General features: G+C 41.8%; 2 protein-coding genes across 4 annotated transcripts in view; one reads left to right on the forward strand and one right to left on the reverse strand.

The window, feature by feature from the left end:
* Nucleotides 1–25,540, forward strand: part of cxadr (CXADR Ig-like cell adhesion molecule) — a 104,066-nt gene that overhangs the window by 38,643 nt on the left and 39,883 nt on the right. For both annotated transcript variants that reach the window (XM_059968989.1, XM_059968988.1), the window contains exons 2-5: nt 6,415–6,581; nt 8,293–8,497; nt 13,698–13,850; nt 17,664–17,786. In XM_059968989.1, the coding sequence (XP_059824972.1) occupies nt 6,415–6,581; nt 8,293–8,497; nt 13,698–13,850; nt 17,664–17,786 (648 nt within the window). The remainder of the gene's footprint in view (nt 1–6,414; nt 6,582–8,292; nt 8,498–13,697; nt 13,851–17,663; nt 17,787–25,540) is intronic.
* The window catches only part of c4h21orf91 (chromosome 4 C21orf91 homolog), a 137,529-nt gene continuing 127,693 nt past the window's right edge, over nt 15,705–25,540 (reverse strand). Inside the window, exon 5 of one of the 2 annotated variants that reach the window (XM_059968993.1) lies at nt 15,705–15,878. In XM_059968993.1, coding sequence (XP_059824976.1) covers nt 15,868–15,878 — 11 coding nt within the window. In that variant the 3' untranslated portion in view covers nt 15,705–15,867. Of the gene's footprint in view, nt 15,879–21,365; nt 24,274–25,540 lie in introns of those variants that run through there. The other variant, XM_059968991.1, reaches the window with a different exon arrangement.

The following is a 25,540-nucleotide window of genomic DNA, read 5'->3' on the forward strand; positions in this document are numbered from 1 at the left end:
AAGGGTCTTTGCCTAAAACATGGACTGCTCGTTTTGCTCTGCCAGAGTTCCACCAGTGTTTTGTGTGTGTTATCTTCTCTGTGTTTCTTGTTCACTCACACATGCTCTTTCTCTCTGCCTCATTCTCTCCCCAATTCCCTCACTCTTTCTCTGTAGCCCCATATCTTCACCCTCTTTCTTGTATAATTTATGTTTTTCCTATGAATACTGCTTATCTGGTGACGTGCTACTGCGCTCTCTCTCTCTCTCTCTCTCTCTCTCTCTTACTCTACCACTCTGTGCCTGTCTGTCCTTACTGTCTCTCCTGCTGTCTGTCACTCTCACGCTATCTTCCTCTCTCTGTCTCTCTCCCACTCTTTCTCCCTGTGTCTCTATCTGTTTCTCTGTCAGTCTGTCTCTCTCTCGACCCCCACATACACCCATCCCTCCTCTGCCCTCAAATTTTTGTCCCCTTTCTAAGGGGTGTAACATCTCTGAAACACCATTTCATGGAACTGGGGAGATCTCCATGCTGCTCTGGGTGACTGCTAATTTGTCCACACTCCACGTTATTGAAGACGACTGGTTCTTTGCCATCATTTCCATATTAGAGAAATCCTTTCTGGAAAAGGAAGTGTCTTACAGGTGTGCGCCGCTTAACGTCCATTCGGACAACGTCCGATCGCATATATGTCCGTAGTGCCGATCGGTGAACCTGACGTAGCGGATGTAACCAATCTCATGTATCACGCGTCTCTGGATTGTAGTAGTGTTATCTCTCTGTTTATTTTCTTTCGAAAATATTACTGTAAAGTGCATCATGGCTTCCAAACGGGGCAAAACCACTCCTAGTGATAGCAGCAACAAGAGGCAAAGTATATAATATAGTGTTTGCACAACGTCCCATTCACATAACGTCCGATTTCACAGAACGTATCGTGGACGTTAAGCGACGCATTCCTGCATTTACCCATCAGCTGACATATCAAAACAGGTAAATGCACTGTGACACAATCTGCAGCCTATTAGAACTCATACACTTATATATGCATACACACTCAAACATTCTCTCTCTCTCTCACACACACACACACACACACACACACACACACACACACACACACACAGACACACACACACACACACACACACACACACACACACACACACACACACACACTCACACACACTCACACACATTCACTCACATTCATACAAACACATATTCAAGTAGTAAAATGCATGTACTAAACATAAAGATTCATGTCAATCACAACACCATACTTTAAACATACTCAGTATAATTTTGTTGGAGTGCTCTCCTTCACGTCTATCTAAGTCTATACCTCCATTCAGGTGAGCAATGATAAATTAGACAGTCCGAAAATTACTGACCTAGACAACCTTGGTCTCCTATCACAAATATTCTCTCTGCTCTCTTCACCACTCCCTACCCACCCCCTCCACCCCCCCACAGCACAACTTAAAATGGGTTAACAGCCCTGCTGAAGAGCCACTGTCGTGAAGCATGAAACCAGTTACGCTCTGCACAGATGCTGCCTGAACTGATGCTTGCATTTTCATTGGCACGTAACTGGCCACAATTGAATGTTCAAAAAGACACAGATGGTGGGAATCTGAAATGAAAGCAGAAAACACGAGAATTAGCTTGCAGGCCATTTGATGTAAATTGAACAAGTTCACCTCCAGCTTGTAGATTAATTCCACATCTGCAGGAAGCTTCACCATCAGATGTAATGCAAAACTTACTGTGTACCATGGTCACACAGCATCACATTATGTATGGAAACATGTCCTAATGTCTTTTTAAATAATGTAATAGTTCTCCCCTAGCAGCTCATTCTACCTTCTACATTTAAAGGTGCACTTTTAGTCTGCCTTCTCTCACCGTAAATCCCTGTCCTCTGGATATATGGACTCTTCTACCCTCAGGAAATGCACATTTGAGCACGATACCAGAGAATAACATAATTTCATGGGTAGGAAACTCCAGAGTGTTATGGTGCTATGTTCATTCCACACTAACATACGGAAGTGAATGTTGGACAGTATCAAAACAAAGTGAGGAAAGACTTGGAGCTGCTGAAATGTGTTTTTTGAGGCGGATGATGAAAATATCATGGAAGGGCAGAGTAAGAAATAAGGAGGTGTTGTATCATGGATCAGCCATGATGAAATGGCAGAAGAGACTTGATGGGGAAATGGCCTAGTTCTGCTCCGATATCTTATGGTCCAAAAAGCCAGAATAAGAAGACAGCTGATATCATGTTTGAGAGGCTCAAACATCTTGCAGTGACGGGAAAAATTGATGGAAGAGTAAATCACGGCCCAACGCATGACGTTCAGAATCAGAATCAGAATCAGACTTTAATCGCCAAGTACCTGTGCACATACAAGGAATTTACTTCCGGCAGATGTTGTCTCTCTGCTCATAACAATAATGATGATAAATATAAATGAAAATATAGATTATACATACAGGTAGTGCAATCCAAGTAATAGTTAGCCGACAGTTAACCGGCATCTAACTGTTCAGCAAAGTGACCGCAGTAGGGAAAAAACTTCTCCAGTGCCTATTAGTCTTAGTCTGGAGGGATCTGAAGCGCCTACCAGACGGAAGCAGTTCAAACAGTCCGTGTGCAGGATGGAAGGAGTCCTTTATGATGTTCATGAGTTATATCAAGGGATGGACAGGCAAAAGTTTTGAAGAGCTTATTGGAACTTCTAAAATTAAAGACAGATGGAAGACCATGATCACTCACAGCATACAGCACATAATGATGATGACCCTGGGGAAGGACTGTGACCATTCGTCTTGCCTGTTCCTCTCAAGATTTTACAAATTCACCCCTCAGCCTCCAAACACACACTCTCTATTTTAGGAACAGCTTCTTCCCTTCTACCATCAGATTTCTGAACGGATCATGAACACTGTCTTATTACATCTTTCTCGCACTATTTATTTTTGTAACTTGCCGTAATTTTTTATGTATTGCATCATATTGCTATCACGAAACAACAAACTTCATGACATATGTCAGTGATAATCAAAAGTCAAAGTAATTTCCTAAACATGAGAAATGATCACAGTATATATATATGTCACATATACTTCCTTGAGGTTCATCTCCTTGCAGCTGTATGCAGGAAAAAAAACATAGAATTTATGAAAACTCTACATAAACAAAGACTGACAAATAGCCAATGTGCAAAAGAAGACAAACTGTGCAAATAAAAGAAAATAAAACGTGAATTATAGAGTCCTTGAAAGTGAGTCTGTAGGTTGTGGAATCAGTTCAGTGTTGAGGTGAGTGAAGTTATCCACGCAAGTTTAGGAGCCTGACGGTTGAAGGGTAATAACTGTTCCTAAACCTGGTGATGCGGGGTGGGGTAGAGGTGTACAAGGTAATAAGAGGCATAGATAGAGTAGACAGCCAGAGGCTTTTTCCCAGATTGGAAATGACTAATATGAGGGGGCATCACGTGGAGGAAAGAATAGGGGATACGTCCGAGGTAGGTTTTTCACACCGAGAATGGCGGGTGCGTGAAATGTGCTGCCATGGGTGGTAATAGGCATGCATTAGGGATATTTAAGAGGCTCTTGGATGGGCACATGAATGATAGCAAAATGGAGTGCTGTGTGGGAGGGAAGGGTTAAAAGGTCAGCATTACATTGTGGGCCAAAGGACCTGTGCGATCCTTGTTCTACTTTATTCTCTATGTTCCATTTCCCTCCATCTTTTCCTCTGGGTCTTTAAACCTGGGACTACATTGTGGGCCAGTGAACTGTGTTTCCTATGATGGGGGTGTCTAAGACCAGAGCAACAGCCTCAGAATATGGGGCCATTCTTTTAGAACAGAGATGAGGAGGAATTTCTTTAGCCAGAGAGTGGTGAATCTGTGGAATTCATTGCCACAGGCAGCTGTGGAGGCCAAGTCTTTAAGTATATTTAAGGCAGAGGCTGATTGATTCTTGATTGGACAGGGCATGAAGGGATGCGGGGAGAAGGCAGGAGACTGGGGGCCGTGAGGAAAAATGAATCAGCCATGATGAAATGGCAGAGTAGGCTCGATGGGCCAAATGGCCTAATGCTGCTCCTATATCTAATGGTCTTATGGTCTTATTACTGTTCTGTGTTTTATCAGGTGAAGACTTCCCCCAACACCATTGGTCAAAATGTAAAAACTATCATTGTGCTGGTTTCAATCCACTCATTTATGTTAATGTATACATGCTCTTAACCAGTGAACAATAGTATTTCAGTTTCAAGTCCTGCAGAGCAGCAACTGGCAGTTTCCAGGCAACCAGTGTTTTGCATTGAGAGTGGTTGCTAATGGTGGCTGGCTGGCTTCAGAGAGACCTGCTTACTGAGCTGAACCTTGGAAGAGATTTAGTGTTAGGTCAAGGAATCAGCTCTTAGATCCAAAGAAAAAATATCTCTTCCCTCGGGTAGGCTTTTAATGTAAGAGTTCAAAGTAAATTTATTATTAAAGGTCCTACATGTCACCATATACTACCCTGATTCATTTTCTTGCAGGTGTTCACAGTAGAACAATGAAATGCAATAGAATTTATGAAAAACTACACACAAAGACTGACACATAACCAATATGCAAAGGAGACAAACTGCAAATACAAAACAAAATCAAAAAAGACATTATAAATAAAATAGATAATATTGAGAACGTGAGTTGCAGAGTCCTTGAAAGTGAGTCCATAGGTTGTGGAATCAGTTCAGTGTTGAGGTGAGTGAAGTTAACCATGCTGGTTCAGGAGCCTGATGGCTGTAGCATAATTACTGTTCCTAACCCTGGAGGTATGGGACCTAAGGTTCATTTACCTTCTGCCTGATAGCAGCAGTGAGAAGAGAGCATGGCCTGGCTGGTGGGATCTTTGATGATGGATGCTGCTGTCCTATGGTGGGGGTAGCTGTACCTGAGATGGAACTGCCAGAGTCCACCGCTCCCTGTTCTATAAGACCATAAGACATAGGAGCAGAATTAGACCATTCAGCCCATCAAATCTCAGCATTCAATCATGGCTGGTTTATTATCCCTCTCGGCCCCAGTCTCCTGCCTCTCCCTGTAACCTTTGACATCCTTACTAATCAAGAACCAATCAACTTCCACTTTAAATATACCCAATGGTTTGGCTTCCACATCCATTTATGGCAATGAATTCCTCAGATTCACTACCCTCTGGCTGAAGAAATTCCTCCTAGTGTCTGTTCTAAGTAGACATTCCACTATTCTGAAGCGGTTTCCTCTGCTCCTTGACTATCCCACTATAGGAAGCATCCTTACCACATCCACTCTTTCCAATGGCCTTTCAGTATTTCACAGGCTCTGGTGTGCTAGGGTTTCCAGACCAAGCTGAGAGTCCTCATTGTGCATTTTTGCCTTCTCAAGTTCATGTTTGTCATTCAACCAACACATGGACACCCATGTATACAGCCAAACTAAACAATGTCAAGTGTCGACACTGTGTCGGGGTCAAGGTGCAAAGCAGAATGCTGGCAATTGTACACAGCCCAAGGCACATAAAGCACATCTAAAATAGCAAGTAACCATACAGTCACACAAACATATATATAATATGTATATAGCATGGGTCCTGAGTGACATGTCCTGTAAATTGATGATGCGTGGGTGCTTGGTTGTATGTGTACATGGTTAAAGATCGCTTGTAATTTGAAATCAGGGTATGGATGAGTGCCAGCAATCCATTATGATGAGTTAGTAAACATTAGATAACCTCATGGAGAATCTCTGGAGTTCTCATCACACTGCATTAAGTTCAAGATTCAAAGCAAATTTATTCTCAAAGTGTTTGTATGTCACCATGTACTATCTCAGGATTCATTTCTTGGAGGCGCTTTCAGGAAAATAAAGTAATATGATAGAATTTATGAAAAACTATCAATAACAATGACTAAAAACCAGCCAATGTATAAAAGAAGACAAATCATGCAAATAATTAAAAAAACATAAATAATACCAAGAGGATGAGTTGTAGGGTCGTTGAAAATGCGTCCTCAGGTTGTAGAATCAGTTCACTGTTGGGGTGAGTGAAGTCATGCGCATTGGTTCAGGAGCCTGATGGGTGAAGGGTAATAACTATCCCTGAACGTGGTGGTGTGGGATTTAAGGCCTCTGTACCTCCAGTCAAGTGGTTGAGAACATGGCCTGGATGGTGGGGGTCTTTAATGGGTGCTGCTTTCTTGTGGCAGCATTCCTTGTAGATGTGTTCAGTGGTGGGGAGGGTTTTGCCTGTGATGGACTGGACTGTGTCCACCTCTTTTTGTGCATTTTCCTGTCAAGCGCGTTGATGGCTCCATATTAGGCCATGATACAACTAGTCAAATTATTCTATGAATGTACATCTCCCTGAGTACACTATTCTTGTTTGTGTAGGATGGACCCACTGCTTACAGATCCTTCCTGGTCCAGCACCCGAGGAGAAAGCTGTCGGTGACAGTATAAGGTTGGATTGCCGCTTCACAGTGGACAGTACTGACATTGGTCCATTGGACATCGAATGGTCGCGGACACCCCCTGATCCAACGTCTTCCCCGATCATTGTATGTATCAAGCATGCTGCTTAACTTGAACAAGTTGATGAATGAATTGGTTAGTTATCTTTAGGTGATGTGTAGGATGTAGTGCCCCCCAAGTTTATTTCCCAAATGAACAGATTTTTATTGGCTGAGCTGAGTTATTTATTTACATACTCCATTGAACACTCTCCTCCTCTCCCATGCATTCATGCTGTCCTTCTCTCGCCCCTTGACAGATTCCCTGCCCACTCTCCTTTCTATCTTTCTATGCTTCCCATCTGAACCCCTCTCCTAAACCTTTCTGTTTATATTTATTAGAGACCCTTCCAACCCGATGAGCCTGTGCTGTCCAGTTATACCCATGCGACTAATTAACCTATTAGCCCGTACAGCTTTGTAATATGGGAGAAACCAGACCACCCAGAGGAAACCCATGCAGTCACGGAGAATATACAGATTCCTTACAGACAGCAGAGGAAATGAGCCAGGGTCACCGGCACTGTAATAATGTTACAAAAAACGCTACGCCTTCTTTTTCTCCTTCTTCCCACATCTCTCTAGATCTCTTCATCTCTCTTGCTTTCTTAATCTCTCTCAAAATCCCGCACTATCCCACCCCTTTTTTTCTGCCCCTCCCCCCCCCGCACCTCGTAAGGATAATAGTGATGGGCTAACTTTAAGAGAGAATACATAGTCATCCAGCTCAGAAACAGGCCCTTCAGCCCATCTTGTCAGGGCTGATCACTTTTTGCATGGACTCTAATTCTACTTGCCTGCATAAGGTCTGCATCCTTCTATGGTTTGCTATTTAAGTTTGCAAATATGTCATAAACGTAGATCTGATGCCCTCACATCCTCTCCAAATAGCAACCGTTCTATGTGTAAAGAACTTCAGATCCCCTAGAAAAGCTATTCCTTGTATTCTTACCATCTATCTTATCGATGCCTGCATTATCTTTTATACTTTATCAGGCTACCTCACATCCTATTTCACTCCTGGATAAACAAGCCTAGCCTTTTCAATCTCTCTCCCTGTAAGACCTCCACTCCAGGCAAAATCCTGGTGACTCTCCTCTGCACTTCCTGAAGAACGACCCTAATCTTCTAGTGTAATGATCAGAACAGCACACATACTCTCCTGTGTGGTCTAACTAATGTTTTTTTTAAATTACAGTTTATCAGCCTAACTCTTATCTACTTTGCCCGACCTGTGAAGGCACATCTGCTTTCGCCACTATCTTATCCAATAAATATCACTGTCTGCTTTGCTAAAGTCTTCTGTCTAAGTCATGACTGGAGAGATAGCCAAGGGTGCCCTATGAAGATGATCTTTATTTGTTAGATGTTCACCAACATGTACAGAGAAATGCTCCCAAGTGTCTCACCATGCTTCCAGCGCCAACATAGCACACCCATAGCTCAACAATCCTAACTTGGACATCTTTGGGACGTGGGAGGAAACTGAAACACCCAGGGAGAACATACAGAAGCCTACAGATAGCAGCAGGAATTGGAAACCCAATCTTCCTGCAGTTGCTGTGATGCACTAACCACTAATTTACCGTACTGCCCCTTTTAATAGTTGCTAACTAATATAGGTGCTCACTAAAGATCCAAAAAGCTGGAGCCTCAAATTCATACACTATTACTTTGTGACTAAATTATTTGCAAATTTTAAAAAAATCTTATCTTTCTAACTGACCCTTTATGCTCTTGTACCTATTTATTGCAAAAGATCATTGACTATTCTGGAGACAGGCCCTACGAAACCCGCGTGGAGGACATGAAAGGCCGCGTGCACTTCAGTTCACCAGATCCCAAAAATGGCGATGCGTCCATCAACATCACACGGCTAAGGTCCAGCGATTCCGGAATGTACCACTGCAAGGTGAAGAAGTCTCCCGGTTCGAAGACCAAGCCAGTGAGGCTAGAAGTTTCAAGTAAGTAAGCCACCTTCTGGTGCTGCTTTCTGGTTGATCCCTGCATCCGTGGTAGAAACGGCACTTAAAAACAGGGAAGTGAATTAGAATCCCAGATGCAGAATGATTCAGAAAGAGCTGAAGAGATGATGAGATAGTGGCAAGTGACCATATCCATGGCTGATAAGGAGTACAGCACTAGAACAGGCCTTTTGGCCCACAGTGCTGTGCCAAACCACTTAAATTAGTAATCAAATGGCCAACAAAACCAATCCCTTCTGCCCACACTATGTCCACGTTTTTCCATTTTACTCACATTCATGTGCCTATCAAAACATCTCTTATAAGTCTCTATTCAATCACCACCCCAGCCAGCACATTCCAGGCACCCACCGCTCTATGTAAATAAACCTGCCCCCGCACATCTCCTTCAAAATTACCCCCTCTCACCTTTAAAATTACCCCCTCTCATCTTCAATGCATGCTGTCTGGTTTTAGACATTAAATAGCAAACATGAATACCCTCTGGTTTTAAACATTAAAATCCTGGGAAAAAGATACTCCTTGTCTGCTCTATCTATTCTTCTCATAATTTTATAAATCTCTATCAGATCTCCTCTCAGCCTCCGCCATCCTAGAGGAAACAACCCAAGATTATCCAGCACATCTTTTAACCCTCTGATCCCTCAAGCACTCATGCCTTAATCTCACATTCCCTCTAGTTATGTTTTTAAAATTTAAAGAGTGAGTAGGCAAATCTTTGAAAGTCCAAAAGACCAGGTGACATAAGAGCAGAATTAGGCCATTTGGCCCATCGTATCTACTTCGTCATTCCATCATAGCACATTATGATGAGCTGAGGATGAGGCTATGGGCCTGTTCCAGCTGGACAAGCTGGAGAAGATGAGCAAGAGGTTAACAAAGGATTCTTCCTGGACTAGAGGGCCTGCATTACATGGAGTTAATGCAGGAAGTTAGATACTGCCCTTGTGGCTAAAGGGATCAGGGGGTATGGAGAGAAAGCAGGTACAGGGTTCTGAGTTGGATGATCAGCCATGATCATACTGAATGGCGGTGCAGGCTCGAAGGGCTGAATAGCCTACTCCTGCACCTATTTTCTATGTTTCTATGAGTTGGCCAGATTTGTCCACACCGGATCATTATTCCTTTAGAGCATTAGAGGTTTGTAAAATCATGAAGGGTTTTTGGACAGAGTGGATAGTGATCGTCTTTTCCCCAAGACAGAGGAGTCTGAAACTAGAGGGCACAGATCATAAACACAAGATCGTACTGTGTCATGTAAACCATGGTCCTGAAAAACGTTGTCTCATTTTTACTATGCACTATACCAGCAGTTATGGTCGAAATGACAATAAAAGTTGACTTGACTTGACTTGACTTGTGCAAATGCTGGAATTCCAGAGCAACACAAACAAAATGCTGGAGGAACTCAGCAAGTCAGGCAGTATTTGATCAGCATCAGGCAGATGCTACCTGACCTGTTAAGTTCCTTCAGCATTTTGTGTGTGTTGTAGAGGGCACGAATGCAAGGTAAAAGGAGAGAGAGCCAAACAAGAACTGGGAGGAAATGTCTTTCCATGGAACGTAGTTAACTCCTAGAATGAGTTGCCAGAGGAAGTGGTTGGAGAGCGTACAATTGCAACATTACGAAAGTATTTAGCTAGGTACTTGCCAGGGATAGGGTTGGCGGGTTATGAGTTGAATCCAGGCAACTGGGAATAGCTGGGAGGGTGCTGTGGTTGACATGGACCAATTGGGAGAAAGGGCTCGTTGCCATACTTGATTACTCCATGGCTCTTGAGACTCTAGATCAAGGGATTCCAAACCTTTTTATGCCATGGACCACCACCATTAACCAAGGAGTCCGTGGGTCACAGGCTGGGAATCCCTGCTCTAGAGGAAATAAACTTAGGGTAAGAAAAAAAATATTTAGTAGGGAACTTTTTCATCCAGAGAGTTATCAGTATCTGAAACGAGCTGCCAGAAGATACAATTGAGGCAGGGACATAACGTTTAAGAGAGAGTTGGAAAGGTACATAGGTTGTAAGCAGGAGAAATTCTGATATGCTGACGATCCAGAGGAACAAACAAGAAAATGCTGGGAGAACTCAGCAGGTCAGGCAGCATCTATGGAGAGGAATGATTAGAGATATTCCAAAGGACACGGGCCAAACATGGACAAATGGGATGAGTTTTGATGGGAATCATAGAGAGAACCAGTTAGGCTGAAGTGCCTGTTTCCATGCTGTACGAGTCTATGACTGGAAGTTGATGCTGAATGGCTGGGCAGGCAAGAGGAGTAACCCTTGCCCCTATTCAATTATGGTGCCCATGTCCTGTGAGTGAATACCATTTTAATTATCCATTGATTGTGAGATTATGATTGAGGTCCCAGCCAACACCCCATCATTGAGGACATCTTCAAAAGGTGATGCCTCAAAAAGGAGGGACCTATCATTAAAGACCTCCATCACCCAGGACATGCCCTCTTCTCATTGCTACCACCAAGGAAAAGGTACAGGAGCCTAAAGGCACACACTCAATGATTCAGGAACGGCTTCCTCCCATCTGTCATCAGATTTCTGAATGGACAAAGAACCATGTACACAATCTCGCCATTTTTTGCTCTCCTTTTGCACTGATTAAATTTTTGGGTGGTGGGGTGGAGATAACATCTCTACCAAAGGAGGTGTAAGGCACTCCTTCTCTCTGTTAGCCTGCAGGTCACCCTTGGGCAAAATGTAGCACCTGCTTAGCACTCCATTCAAGGTCATGTGAAGCCACAGGAGCAGGTGGTGAAAGGCCGTATGAGCATCTGGTAGATATCACAAGTCCTGGTTATGTGATCATTGACAGCAGGCAGACAATCTCTGCAGAGTATTGATAATGGCTGGGGTCACCCGTCTTGTAAAGACACTGCCCAGAAGAAAGCAATGGCAAACCACTTCTGTAGAAAAACTTTCCAAGAACAATCATGCTCATGAGACAATGATTGCCCTCACCATATGACATGGTACATGATGATGATAATTTAATTTAATTTATATATTTCTTATTGTAGTTTATAGTTTTTAAAAAATGTATTGCACTGTACAGCTGCAGCCAAACAACAAATTTCATACAAATATACCAGTGATATTAAGCTGGATTCAGATTTTGATTCTGATGCTGATATGCACTTACAAACTATTCTGATCGCAGATGTGTTCAGACTTTTTTTCTAACAGATTGAGCAGAATAAATTGAAGGCACAGGGTGATTGGAGGAGGGCAGATGTCAGAGGTATTTTTCTTGCTTGGTTAAAGATTAGCTCTACAGTGAAAGGGATAATAAATGTGCTGGGACAGCTCAAAGTGTTGCCACAGTTCTGCTGCCACCATAGCAAGCCTACGGCTTACTCACCCTGATCTGCATGTCTTCAGAACGTGGGAGGAAACACAGCAGCTGGAGAAAACCCAGATGGTCACTGTGAAAATGTACAAACCCCTTTTAAACAACGCCAAGAATCCAAGCCCAGTTGCTGTCACTGTAAAGCATTGTACTAACCACTACACTAATGTGCTGCATAACTCCATCCCCATTGGTACTCCCATCATTGCCCAGCAGCCACACTCTTTACCATCGACAAGGAACACTACAGGAAATATCAGGACGTTACAACAAGGTTTGAGCCTTGGAGGCTGAGGTGACATATGATGGAGGTTTACAAAATTACGACAGCATCTCTCCCAGGCTCATCACCATAGGATCATAAAATGCAGGAGAAGAATTAGGCCATTTGGCCCATCGAGTCTGTTCCACCATTTCATCATGGCTGATCTCCTGTCTTCTCCTCGTTTTCCTTCATTCCTTGACTAATCAGGAATCTTTCAACCTCTGCTTTAAATATATGTAATGACTTGGCCTCCACAGCTGCCTGTGGTAACAAATTCCACAGATTCACCACATAATGATTCATTATCATTATGTGCCATGTCATATGATATGGGTGATCATGGTGTCAAGACCATGATTGACCTTGGTAAATTTTTCTACACAAGTAGTTTGCTATTGCCTTCTTCCGGGCAGTGCCTTTACAAGACGGGTGACCTCAGTGATTATCAATACTCTCCAGAGATTGTCTACCTGGTGTCAGTGGTCATATAACCAGAACTTGTGATATGCACCAGCTGCTCATACGACCATCCACCGCCTGTTCCCATGGCTTCATGCGACCCTGATCGGGGGGGGGGGGGGGGGGGGGGTGGCAGGTGAGCAGAGGGGTGGACTGCCTCACACCTCCTTTGGTAGAGACTCGTCTTCACCCCACCACCCATGTCTCCCAGGGTAGAAAGGCCAAGTACTTGAAGGCATACATTTAAGGTAAGAGGGGAAAAGATGTCTGGCGCAGGATCTTTAGACAGAGCGTGGTGGATGTCTGGAATGGTCTGCCAGAGACACCCACCATCCAGGGTGTGCTCTCTTCTCACTCCTGCCATCAGGAAGAAGGTACAGGAATCTCAGGACCCATCCCACATGCATTAACACCCAGTGAGTGAAATATGAACAGGAGCTACTGAATCAGTGACTTGTAGATAGTCTTCACAGGGCAATCCCTGGCAATCTCTCAAGCTGCAACCAACGAAAAAGAAGGACTTCCCATCAAAATGGACAGTGTTTGGGGCTGTTGGGATAATATGGTGGGGCCTGCATTATGTTGCCTTCATAGCTCGGAGTATAGAGTTGGGTTATGACAAAACTCTGGTTGGACCTCACTTAAAAATAATGTTCCCAGTGCTGGTTGCTTGAGGAATGATGTTGTTTCTCTTGAGGATGTACAGAGGAGATTCACCAGGGTGTTGTTTGGGGTGGAGTACCTGTAGTTATGGAGAGCGATTGGTTTGTTTTCCCTGGAGTGAACGAGGCTGAGCGGTGACCTGATGGAGGTATATTAAATAATAGGTATGGTAGGTAGCTAAAATCTTTAAATGCTTGGTTGAACTGAACATCTGCCCTCATCCCAAACGTACCTTGTCCACTCTCTTAAGCGTTTATCCAACTCTCCCTTAAATGCTTCCATACATTGCCTGAATTTCCCACAATTTTTCCACGCTTCTTGACCTGAGCAAGGCTGGAGTGTGTGGTAAGCTTGAATGGGTCAATAGTTAATCAATCCTCTCAGCAGCCTGACTGTATCTGGTTATTGTCTTCTTTTTACCAGTGAAGCCATCGCCTCCAAAATGTTTTGTGGACGGGAGCCAGGAGGTTGGAAAGGATGCAGTCCTGAAATGTTCAAGCGAGGGCACCCCTCCCATCACATACATCTGGACCAAACAAGGATCGATGCACCTTCTTCCTTCCACAGCAGTCGCAGGTAACTATGCTCTAAATGAAGATTGCAGAACCCAGTAATTCAGACAGCATCATGGAGAAACAAGGTGCAATCACTCTAGGATCCTAAATAGTCAAAATCCTATTCTGAAAGAGTTACCCTAGTTCTAAGTTGTTCTGTATTGTATGTGCAGGAGAAGAACTACAACAAAGAGAGGGAGCCACAAACCAAACTCCCCAAATGAAAAACATGCACGCTTGAAAGCCCACGCCCAAAAGAGGGTACCTCCTGCATGTAGGAGGTCCAATCAGTTCACCTTGTGATCGATAAGAAACAAGCACACTCGTCACACTCTTGCAATCAAATCTGATGTGGTACATCTCATGTTCTGGATACTTACTGCTTACTTATTAATTTATTTTTGTATTTGTACAATTTGTTGTCTTTGCATATTGAATGTCTGTCCGTCTTGTGTGCAGTATTTCATTGATTTCCTTGTGTTTCTGTAAGAAAATGAACCTCGGGGTTGTATATGGTGACATGTCTTTTGATAATAACTTTTCTCTGATCTTTGAACTTTTAGACATAGATGATCTCATGAAAGGAAACAATCTGTCAATCAATATAGAAATATAGTCAATATAGAAAGCAAAGGGTAGCAGTGAATGGGTGTTTCTCGGACTGGCTGGAGGTGAATAGTGGGGTACCACAGGGCTCTGTATTGGGACCACAGCTCTTTACGATTTATGTCAACGATTTAGATGAGGGCATTGAAAACTATATCAGCAAGTTTGCTGACGATACTAAACTGGGTGGCAGTGTGACATGCGAAGAGGGCGTTAGGAGAATACAGGGAGACTTGGATAGGCTGGGTGAGTGGGCAGATACTTGGCAGATGTCATTCAATGTGAATAAATGTGAAGTTATCCACTTTGGAAGCAGGAACAAGAGGGCAGAGTATTGTCTGAACGGTGTAGAGTTAGGTAAGGGAGAAATGCAAAGAGACCTAGGAGTCCTAGTTCATCAGTCAATGAAGGTGAATGAGCAAGTGCAACAGGCAGTGAAGAGGGCAAATGGAATGTTGGCCTTTGTTACAAGGGGAATTGAGTACAAGAGCAAGGATGTCCTTTTGCATTTGTACAGGGCCCCGGTGAGACCACACCTGGAATATTGTGTACAGTTTTGGTCTCCAGGTTTAAGGACGGATATTCTGGCAAGTGAGGAAGTGCAGCGTAGATTCACTAGGTTGATTCCTGGGATGGCAGGGCTGTCTTAAGCAGAGAGATTGGAGAGATTGGGCTTGTACACACTGGAATTGAGGAGATTGAGAGGGGATCTGATTGAAACGTTTAAGATAATTAAAGGATTTGATAGGATTGAGGCAGGAAATATGTTCCAGATGTTGGGAGAGTCCAGTACCAGAGGGCATGGATTGAGAATAAGAGGTCAGTTATTTAAAACAGAGTTGAGGAAGAGCTTCTTCTCCCAGAGAGTTGTGGGGGTGTGGAATGCACTGCCTCGGAAGACGGTGGAGGCCAATTCTCTGGATGCTTTCAAGAAGGAGCTAGATAGATATCTGATGGATAGGGGTATCAAGGGATATGGGGACAAGGCAGGGACTGGGTATTGATAGTGAATGATCAGCCATGATCTCAGAATGGCGGTGCAGACTCGAGGGGCCGAATGGTCTACTTCTGCACCTATTGTCTATTGTCTATTGTCTATTGTCAATATGCTGTCAACTCCCATCTAAATCTTTAGCAACACACACAAATCCCTTCATGTGTGCTGGAAAGAGAATCATCAATAGGTAGTTAATAGGAGATACTGAGGTCCAAGGGCACAGCCACAGGATAAAGGGGTGACTGTTTAAAGATGAGATGAATTTCTCCAGCCAGATGATGTTGAATCTGGAGGGTTTATTACCATAGATGGCTGTGGAGGCCAAAGCCATTGGGTATATTTAAGTCAGAGATTGAGATGTACTTGAAGACACAAGAGACTGCCGATGCTGGAAATCTGGAGCAACACACACAAAATGCAGGAGGAATTCAGCAGGTCAGGCAACACCTGTGGAAGGAGAAACAGAGTTAATGTATTACATCAGAACCAGGTAAAATAACATTGGCATATGTCATGAAATTTGTTGTTATGCAGAACCAGTACATTGCAATACATAATAATAAACCACTAAATTACAGTAAAAAGTGTTATTTAATTAAGTTAAGTTAAATAAGTAGAGCAAAAAGAGAAAAAAAAAAGGCGAGATAGTGTTTATGGATTCATTGTCCATTCAGAAATCTGATGGTGGAGGCAATAAAGCTGTTCCTAAAACATTGAGTGTGGGTCTTCAGGCTCCTGTACCTCCTCCCTGATAGTAGCAATAAGATCCAAGACCCTTTATCAGAACTTTACAGAAACCATCTTTGTCTGCTCATTTGAGCACCATGATACAGGTACTGTATATGTAATAAATAACAGCATCAATTACCTGGGATCGAACTGTAATAATGGGCAGCATCTCAAAAAACACACTCATTCATCTGCAATCTGCAGATCTGATAATCAGTCTCAGGCTGAAATGTCGTCTCTTCATTCCTCTCCATAGATGCTGCCTGACCTGCTGAGATCCTCCAGAATTTTGTGTGGGTTACTCTGGGTTTCCAGCATCTGCAGAATCTCTCGTGTTTATTATCTGCAGTTTGTTATTCTGCTCTTGCTTCGGATTTGTGGAATTTATGGATCTTGGGGAGATGTTGGCATTTTATTCAGGATTGCTTGTTGGGTTTTTATTGGGCTCTTATAATAATAATTGGCTCATTGATTGACATCTGCTGTTAATAAGCCAAAATTTCCTCATCATCTGTGAATTGATAAATTGGCAATGGGTCAAATGGCCTCATTCTGCTCCTCTGATTTGTCTAAATAAGTTCAATATTGTCCCATGTACAGAAAAACTCATTTGCATGCCATCCATACAGAAAATTTCATTACAATAGTGCATTGAGGTGGTACAAGGGAAAGCAAAGTTCAGTTCAAAGTAAATTTGCTTTTACAATACATATGTGTCATCATCTACAACCCTGAGATTTGTTTTCTTCTGGACATTCACAGTAATACAAGAAACACAATAGATTCAATAAAAGACCGCCCAACAGGGCAAACAACAAACAATGTGTAAAAGGCAACAAATTGTATAAATACAAATGGAAAGAGAAAAACAAATAAATAAATAAACAAACAAACAAACAAATAAATAGATAGATAGCAATAAATATCGAGAATATGAGATGAAGAGTCCTTGAAAGTGAGTCCATAGGTTGTGGAAACAGTTCATTGATGGGGGTGAGTGAAGTTGAATGAAGTTATCCCCACTGGTTCAAGAGCCTGATGGATGAGAGGTAATAACTATTCCTGAGCCTCGTCATGCTGGTCTTGAGGCTCCTGTACCTTTTTGCTGGTGGTGGCAGTGAGAAGAGAGCATGGCCATGGCTGTTTCTGGATTTCAGTTTGGCATTCAACACTATTTTCCCACAACAAATTACTCCTCAGTCTAAATTCACTCAGCCCTGGAGCATCTGGACAGTGAAGATGTGTACATCAGGCTGCTCTTCATTGACCACAGTTTGGCTTTCAATACTATCATACCCTCAAAACTAATCAATAAGCTTCAAGACCTTGGGCTCAATAGCTCATTGTAGAAATGGATCCTTGACTTCCTCATTTGCAGACCCCAGTCAGTATGGATTGGCAACACCATCTCCTCCACAATCTTTAATTTATTCCAACCTTTTCAGTAGTTTCAATTTCTGGTTATGATTCCAAAGAGTAGCTTTGTTTTTCTCGCTGTTGCAGATATATCAGCTGGAACACTGAAAGTGCTGAACGCCACAACGGATTACTCCGGTGATTATAAGTGCATCGCAAGGAACAGAGTTGGAAGTTCAGAATGCGTCGTCAGATTTTCTGTGTCGTCCTGTGAGTACCTTACCTCCAGCAGGTTTCCCTTTACTTTGTGAGTCAAAACTTCTTCAGCAATGTAATCCCAGGTGTGAACCCCAGAGGAAACAATTCAGGCACTCAGGAACATTTGATGGCTCTGGGCCTGTACTGACTGGAGTTTAGAGGAATGAGTGGGGATCTTATTGAGACTTACTGGATATATCATGTTGTAGTTAGTTAATGCCTGTTATGCAGCTGGCATTTAGGCCAGTGATGAAGGTCCTCCATCTCTGACTGTCCTTGGCCATCTTCTCTATTGTGCCCCAGGTATGGTTCAGGGTCCACATTTCTGTCTCTACGATATGATGCCAAGTTGTCTTTGGTCTTTCGCATTTCCTCCACCCTGCAGGTGTGCAATGAAGTGCTGTCTTGATGATTGAGGCCATGTCCTCTTGATTACACTGACGGAGTAGGGCGTGTTTGGAGATTTTTCTTTACCAGAGGATCTTCCAGAGGCTCATGGTGTGGTATGGCAACACGAGGCAATGTTCTCTGTAATGGTCCAGAATTTTGACCCTTACAAGAGTGTGGACAGAGCACAGCTGTACTACAGCTTTACCTTGGTGTGAACGCTGTACTTAGTTGACTTTTGTAACAATGATTATAATATCTCAACCTCCGGAGCGACTAGTTATTTAGAGATGTAGTCCTTCCAGCCCAACAAGCCGCATCATACAACAACCCACCTATTTAACCCTGGCCTAACAATGTCCAATTAACCTACTAACCAATGAGTCTTTGGATTGTGGGAGGAAACCAGAGTGCCCGGGGAAACCCATGCTCCACAGGGAAGGATGAATAGACTCCTTCCAAGAGAGCAACGAGAATTGAACACGGGTCACTTGCGCTGTTGTTTACATAACTTACTATTTTCCAATATTTCAAATTGAGGGAGATATGCTTTTGGAATCAGATTAATTATCACTAGGGTATGTGGTGAAATGTGTTGCTTTGTGGCAGCCGTACAAAAATAGTAAGGTAGAGTTCATGGGTTCAATGTCCATTCAGGAATTGGATGGCAGAGGAGAAGAAGCTGTTCCTAAAGCACTGAGTGTGTGTCTTCAGGCTCCTGTACTTCCTTCCTGATGGTGCAATGAGAAGAGGGCCTGTCCTGGGTGATGGGGCTCCTTAATGATAGATACCGCCTACACCACCTACCCCCACGATCTGTCTTTGTGAAACTCGGGAACTTCTATCTTTCCTGATTAGTTTGCACGTTTTTACATGGAACATAGAATAGTACAGCACATTACAGGCCCTTCGGCCCACAATGTTGTGCTGACCCTTAAACCCTGCCTCCCATATAACCCCCCACCTTAAATTTCTCCATATACCTGTCTAGTAGTGTCTTAAACTTCACTAGTGTATCTGCCTCCACCACTGACTCAGGCAGTGCATTCCACGCACCAACCACTCTCTGAGTGAAAAACCTTCCTCTAATATCCCCCTTGAACTTCCCACCCCTTTGGTTCTAAAACCAAATTAAATAATAAAGGACTAAGAGGACAACCCTGACAAGTTCCTCTATATAGTCTAAAAAAAGGAGATTTTTGATTGTTAGTTATAACCACAGCCATCGGGGCTTGATACATCAGTTTGATCCAGGAAATAAATCCCAGACCAAAGTTAAATCTCTCCAAAACCTGAAACAAATCAGGCCATTCCACCCAATCAAAGGCTTTCTCTGCATCGAGAGAAACAATACATTCAAATTCTTTAACTGAGGGAGAATGAATAATATTTAACAATCTTCAAATATTAAAACATGAATACCTATTTTTAATAAATCCAGTTTGATCATTTGAAATAACAGTAGGTAAAATGTTCTCAAGCCTATTAGCCAGAATCTTAGAGAGAATTTAAAAATCCACATTCAATAAGGAAATTGGTCTATAGGAGGTACATTCAGATAGATAATTTCCTTTTTTAGGAATCAATGAAAGTGATGCCTCATAAAAAGTTTTTGGAATATTCCCAGAGGATATAGAATCAGTGAAAGTTTGACAAAGATGTGATGTAAGCATTTCAGTAAAAGTCTTATAAAATTCCAGTGTATAACCATCTGGTCCCGGAGCTTTCCCTAGTTGAATAGAGGATATAGCCCTAGCTATTTCCTCTTGTTTAATAGGTGCATCTAGTGTATTGAATAGAAATTTTAGGTATATTTAATTTTTGCAAAAAATTATTCATAATGATAGTTTTATCAGAGAATTCAGATTTATAAAGATTAGAATAGAAACAAAATGTCAAAGGAGGGTGCCCACCTGATGACCCCGATGACGTAGCTACCCTCCTCGTCACCACTCCAAGCCACTGCCAACATCGAGAGTGCCAACTTTATCATTGGGATTGAAACATCAAGTCCTAGTAGCTCTACTACTACTATAAATATCTTATTAATTTCATGAGGATCTAATATTTCAGTTCTAGCTAGTCTATGTATTTTCAAAATCTGTCTTCTGACCATATTTGCCTTCAACTGACCAGCCAGCAATTTACCAGATTTATCATCATGCATATAAAATTGACTTTTGGATTTAAAAAAATCACTGCTCAATGGGGAAGGTCAAAAGCAGATCGTGCTGCGTTTGGTGTTCAACCCTTTCCTTATATAGATCTTCACTACGTCTTACTGAATATGCTTTATCTATCTCTCTAATTTTATTAGTAATCACTAAAAGTTCCACTTTGGTTATCCTTCTTAAACCTGCTGAATATGAAATTATCTGTCCCCTAAGAAAGGATTTCATCGTATCCTATATAACCAACTTTGACATATCTTCAGTTGTATTAAGTTCAATAAATAAAGAGATTTGCTCCTTGATAAAACTAACAAAAGTTGGATCTTGTAAAAATACGGGATTCAATCTCCACTGTGACATTTTCAAAATATTATCAGAGAGCTTCAAAGTTAATTTCATAGGTGCGTGATCCGACAATGTAATGACGTCATATGCATGATCGGTAATGGAATACAACAATCGTGTAACTAGAAAAAAATAATCAATTCTTGAATATTTATGATGAACGTGTGAAAAAAAAGAAAAATCTTTGTCATTACGGTGTTTATATCTCCAGATATCGACCAAGCTATATTCTAATAGAAAGGAATTAATATAAGTCGCCGCTTTATTAGGAAGCAACGGATTGGTTGATGACCTGTCAATTGATGGGTTAAGACAACAATTTAAGTCACCGCCCATAATCAACTTATATTCATTTAGATTTGGGAGTGTGGAAAATAGATTCTTAAAAATTCCAGGACTGTCTAAATTAGGTGCATTAACACACACCAAAGCTACCTTTTGACCACGTAATAAACCAGCGACAATTAAATATCTTCCAATCAAATCAGTAACAGTATTAAAATATACAAAAAGGATTTTAGAGTTAACAAAAATAGATACCCCTCTAACTTTATTTATTGATAAAGAATGATATAAAGGTCCCTTCCAGAATTTAAAAAAGCGATCTTCATCCTGTCCGTACATGAGTTTCTTGCGCAAAAATAATATCTGCATGAAGTGTTAATTTCTTAAAAATCTTTTTACGCTTAATAGGATGATTCATACCGTTCAAATTCCAAGAAATTATATTAATTTTATTAGCATCCATGTTTAAGATTTAATTTAAAATTTTATAAAGAAAGCTATTGCGCAAACGCAAACTAGATCCAAAGAAAACAAACAGCACTGACTTGACCAGAAGTAACAAAATGTAACCCCTCAGAATTGCCCAGTCGAGAAAAAAACTATTCTAATAGGCCCACCCCTTTCCCCCAAAGCCCAAGAAGTGATCCAATAGGAAGATTGCATGCTAAACCTATGACCCTTGACCCCGATCTCCATTTTGCAGCTGTTAACAAAGTTATATGTTTACCCCACCGATTTTAGATATAATAAAAGAGATGAACAAATTTCAAATGTTGTAATGTTATGTCTAACAATAGTTAAAACATAACTGGCGACGGCCGTCTTAAATTCATCTAAAGTATATTAATCATGTATTCAGAAAAGAATAAATCCAAGCAAGTAATACATTATGACTGGTTTTTTAAAAAAAAACTTACAAATCATAATAAAAAAGTAAATATATATATATATAGAAACCAAAAGCTGAACCAAAAGCCAAAACCCAAAGCTATATTATTAAGGCAAACAAGAGAAAAAAAATTAAATCAACCAGGTTCTGTGCGGACATATAAAATGTGGAACAGATTTTCTTCAAAGCAACTGTAAATATATACTAATTATTAACAAATGAAAAAAACAGCCAAGTCCTGTACGGACATCCATAACGCATAAAACAGACTTAAAGCATCTATAAACATCTCCCAGCTCGGAATTACTTATTCAAGTTACATTCAGCATAGATTTAAATCCTTTAATAAATTCCCAGCCTTCATCTGGAGAATTAATCTTTTGTGGCTGAGAGTCAGACATTCTGGATTACAGAGCGACAGGCAACATTTTCTTTTATATAATTTAACCATCAACTCCCAGTATTTCCTTCTTTCAGCAAAAATCTCAGGAGCAAAGTCCTCCACTATACGAATTTCTGTTGTAGATTAGCTTACTCTTTTTTTCTTGCCTCTCGGAGTATAGTTTCTTTGGTTGTAAAATAGTGCAAGCATGTATGAGTGGTCGTGGGCGTAATTTGGTTGAGGGCTTAGATCCTGGGATTCAATGAGCTCTATCGAGTACAAGGTTCATTTCAAGAATCTCACTAAAAAGTGAATATAGCATATCTGAAAAGAACTTTAACAAGTCACCAGTTTCAGTATTTTCAGCCCAATATACGTAAATTCCTCCTGTGCATTCTACCATCTAAATCAATCGTTTTTTCTTCGTTCTTGATAGTTCCAAAGTAACTTCATTAATATTCTTTTCCATAGATGATGTCTTCAATTCTTGCTCGTTAATAGTTTGCCTGAATGATTCATGTTCCCTCTCAATTCGATAAGTAATCTGTTTGAAAGTCTGAAATTGAAAATCCAAATTCTTCAAAGGTTCTTGAACAGTAGAGATGGATTTTTCAAGCTTTCCGTTAGCATCTGTCAGTTTATCAATCTTAGTGTTAAGCAAACCAAATTCAAGTTTCATATCTTGTATTGAAGAAAGATTTTTTTCTAAATTAAAAAGTTCCTCTGATTTCTTTATTTGTTCTGTTTCGGGAAAGGTCTTGCTTCCTCTCAATTCAATACCGGATTGACTTCCTGCCATCGTAGTTAAGTCATAAATCCTTCAACGAAAATAGTATATCTTCAAACTTAAAGTGGATCTATCAGTGGAATATAAGGTAAAAATGTGTCCATTTGCTGTAAAATGGCGTCTCATTGTTCTGGATCACTGGTCTTGAGTGCCACAGATCTAGACTTCAGCAGGCCGCGAATCTCCTGGCTCATCCACGGCTTTTGATTGGGGTATGAACGATACACTCTCGTAGGCACACACTCATCCACACAGGTTTTGATGAAGTCAGTGGGGTATTCATTCACACTCAAAGATGAATCCCTGGATATTGCCCAGTCCGCCATCTCAAAGCAGTCCTGTAAGTGCTTCTCCTCCTCCTCCCTTCTATATCTTCTCTGCTGGTTCTGTGGTCTGCAGTCTCTGCCTATGCTCAGAGAACAGAGGTACAGCCAGGTGATCAGGCTTTCCAAAGTGTGGCTGTAGGATGGCACGTTAAGTGCTCCTGATGGTAGTATTATCGTGGCCTCTGGTTCCACAAGTGATATGTTGGTTAAACCCCCCCCCCCCAAAATAATAGGGGAGACATTAGGATGCACTGTTTCATACCCATTGATTACGTTGCTCAGTTCATCTAGAAGCTGTTTGATATGGGCCTGACGTAGAATGTACAGTACTACTAAGATGATGGCTGAAAACTCCCATATTAAATAAAATGGAACTCCAGATCTTCCAGGTTGAGTGAGCAGGACTGGGACAGAACTGCCGCATTTGTGCACCACAAGGGGTTAACCATAAAGCATACTCCACCTCCTCTGCACTTGAAAGACTCAGCAGTCCTATCTTAGCGGTGAATCGTGAGTCCACCAAGCTTTGTCGCTGCGTCTGAAATGGCGAGAGACATCTAAGCTTCCATGAAACAAAAAGCACAACAGTCCTCAATATCCTTCTGCAACAACAATCTTGCTCGAAGGACTTCCATTTGATATACCAGAGATTGCATGTTTACTGGCAGAATAGACAGCGGTAGAAGTCCGAACCCTCTTCTCTTTAAACAAACTTTTAATCCAGTGCAGCATCCTCTCTTCTGCTGTCTTGAAGTGAAACCATACTTGCAACCATTGACTGACTTTCAGTAGCACTAGATTTTTTAAATGCCTTGAAATGATGTGGCCTACTCTACTGTTCGGATTTCAGCTGTAGAATTCTAAACCAAGAAATTTTGATGATTTCCATCAGAGCTGCTCACACGAGTTGCCTTCTTAATGGTGCCACTGGAAGTCAAAGAAATTAGGATTTATTATCTCTCTCAACCCCATTCTCCTTCCTTCTCCCCTAAACCTTTGACACCCTTACTAATCAAGAACCTAACAATCTCTGCTTTAAGTATTCCCAATGGTTTGTCCTCCTCATCTCTGTTCTAAATGGGCATCTCTCTATTCAGTGTCTGTGCCCTCTTGTCATAGACTCACTCCTCCCTAAAGGAACATCCTCTCTACACCTGCTCTATCTATGCATTTTGGTATTTGATAGGTTTCAATGAGATCTCCCCTCATTCTTCTAAACTCCAGTGAGTGCAGGCCCAGAGCCATCATACACTCCCCATACGTTAACACTTTCAATCTTGAGATTTTTTATGTAGTTCAGTGTAGTTTTTGTACTGTGTCATGTAACACCATGGTCCTGAAAAACGTTGTCTCATTTTTACTATGTACTGTACCAGCAGTTATGGTCGAAATGACAATAAAAAGTGACTTGACTTGACTTGACTTGACTTGATAATTCCCATTTCTCCAGCATTTTGTGTCTGTTGCTCAAGGTTTCCAACATTCACACAATCACTTGTTGCAAATGATACTTATCCCTTCTCATATATCCCTATGACATTGAAAGAGGCCATTTGGATAGTCAGAGGCTTTTTCCCAGGGCTGAAATGGCTCGTATGAGAGGGCATAGTTTTAAGGTGCTTGGAAGTATGTACAGAGGAGATGCCAGGGGTAAGTTTTTTACGCAGAGAGTGGGAAGTGTGTGAAATGGGCTGCCAGCGGAGGTGGTGGAGGCGGAAACGATAGGGTCTTTTAAGAGTCTCCTGGCTAGGTACATGGAGCTTAGAAAAATAGAGGGCTATGGGTAAGCCTAGGTAGTTCTAAGGTAAGGACATGTTTGGCACAGCACAAAGGGCCTGTATTGTGCTGTAAGGTTGATGCACCATCAATAACTCACACTGAGACGTAAGGCGAGATATCGGCTTTTATTGACTGGAAGAAGGAACCAGGAGTGAGTGTCTATCATACAATGTCCTGGAGACTGAGAGGCCGGGCTCAGGCCTCGATCGCCTTTATACAGGGGCCTGTGGGAGGAGCCACAGGAGCAGTCAGCAGGGGCGTGTCCAGACAGGCACATAGTTCACCACAAAGGTTTCCTATGTTTCTATGAAATATACAGCGCAGGTAAACAATAAACAGTACACTGTCCCAGTGATGAGAACTCAGTGGTGGCAGCATATTCATTATTCTCACAACCTGATGAAAGAAGTTGTAA

This window comes from Hypanus sabinus, chromosome 4, assembly GCF_030144855.1.
Source record: "Hypanus sabinus isolate sHypSab1 chromosome 4, sHypSab1.hap1, whole genome shotgun sequence".
In the NCBI taxonomy this organism is placed as follows: Eukaryota; Metazoa; Chordata; class Chondrichthyes; order Myliobatiformes; family Dasyatidae; genus Hypanus; species Hypanus sabinus.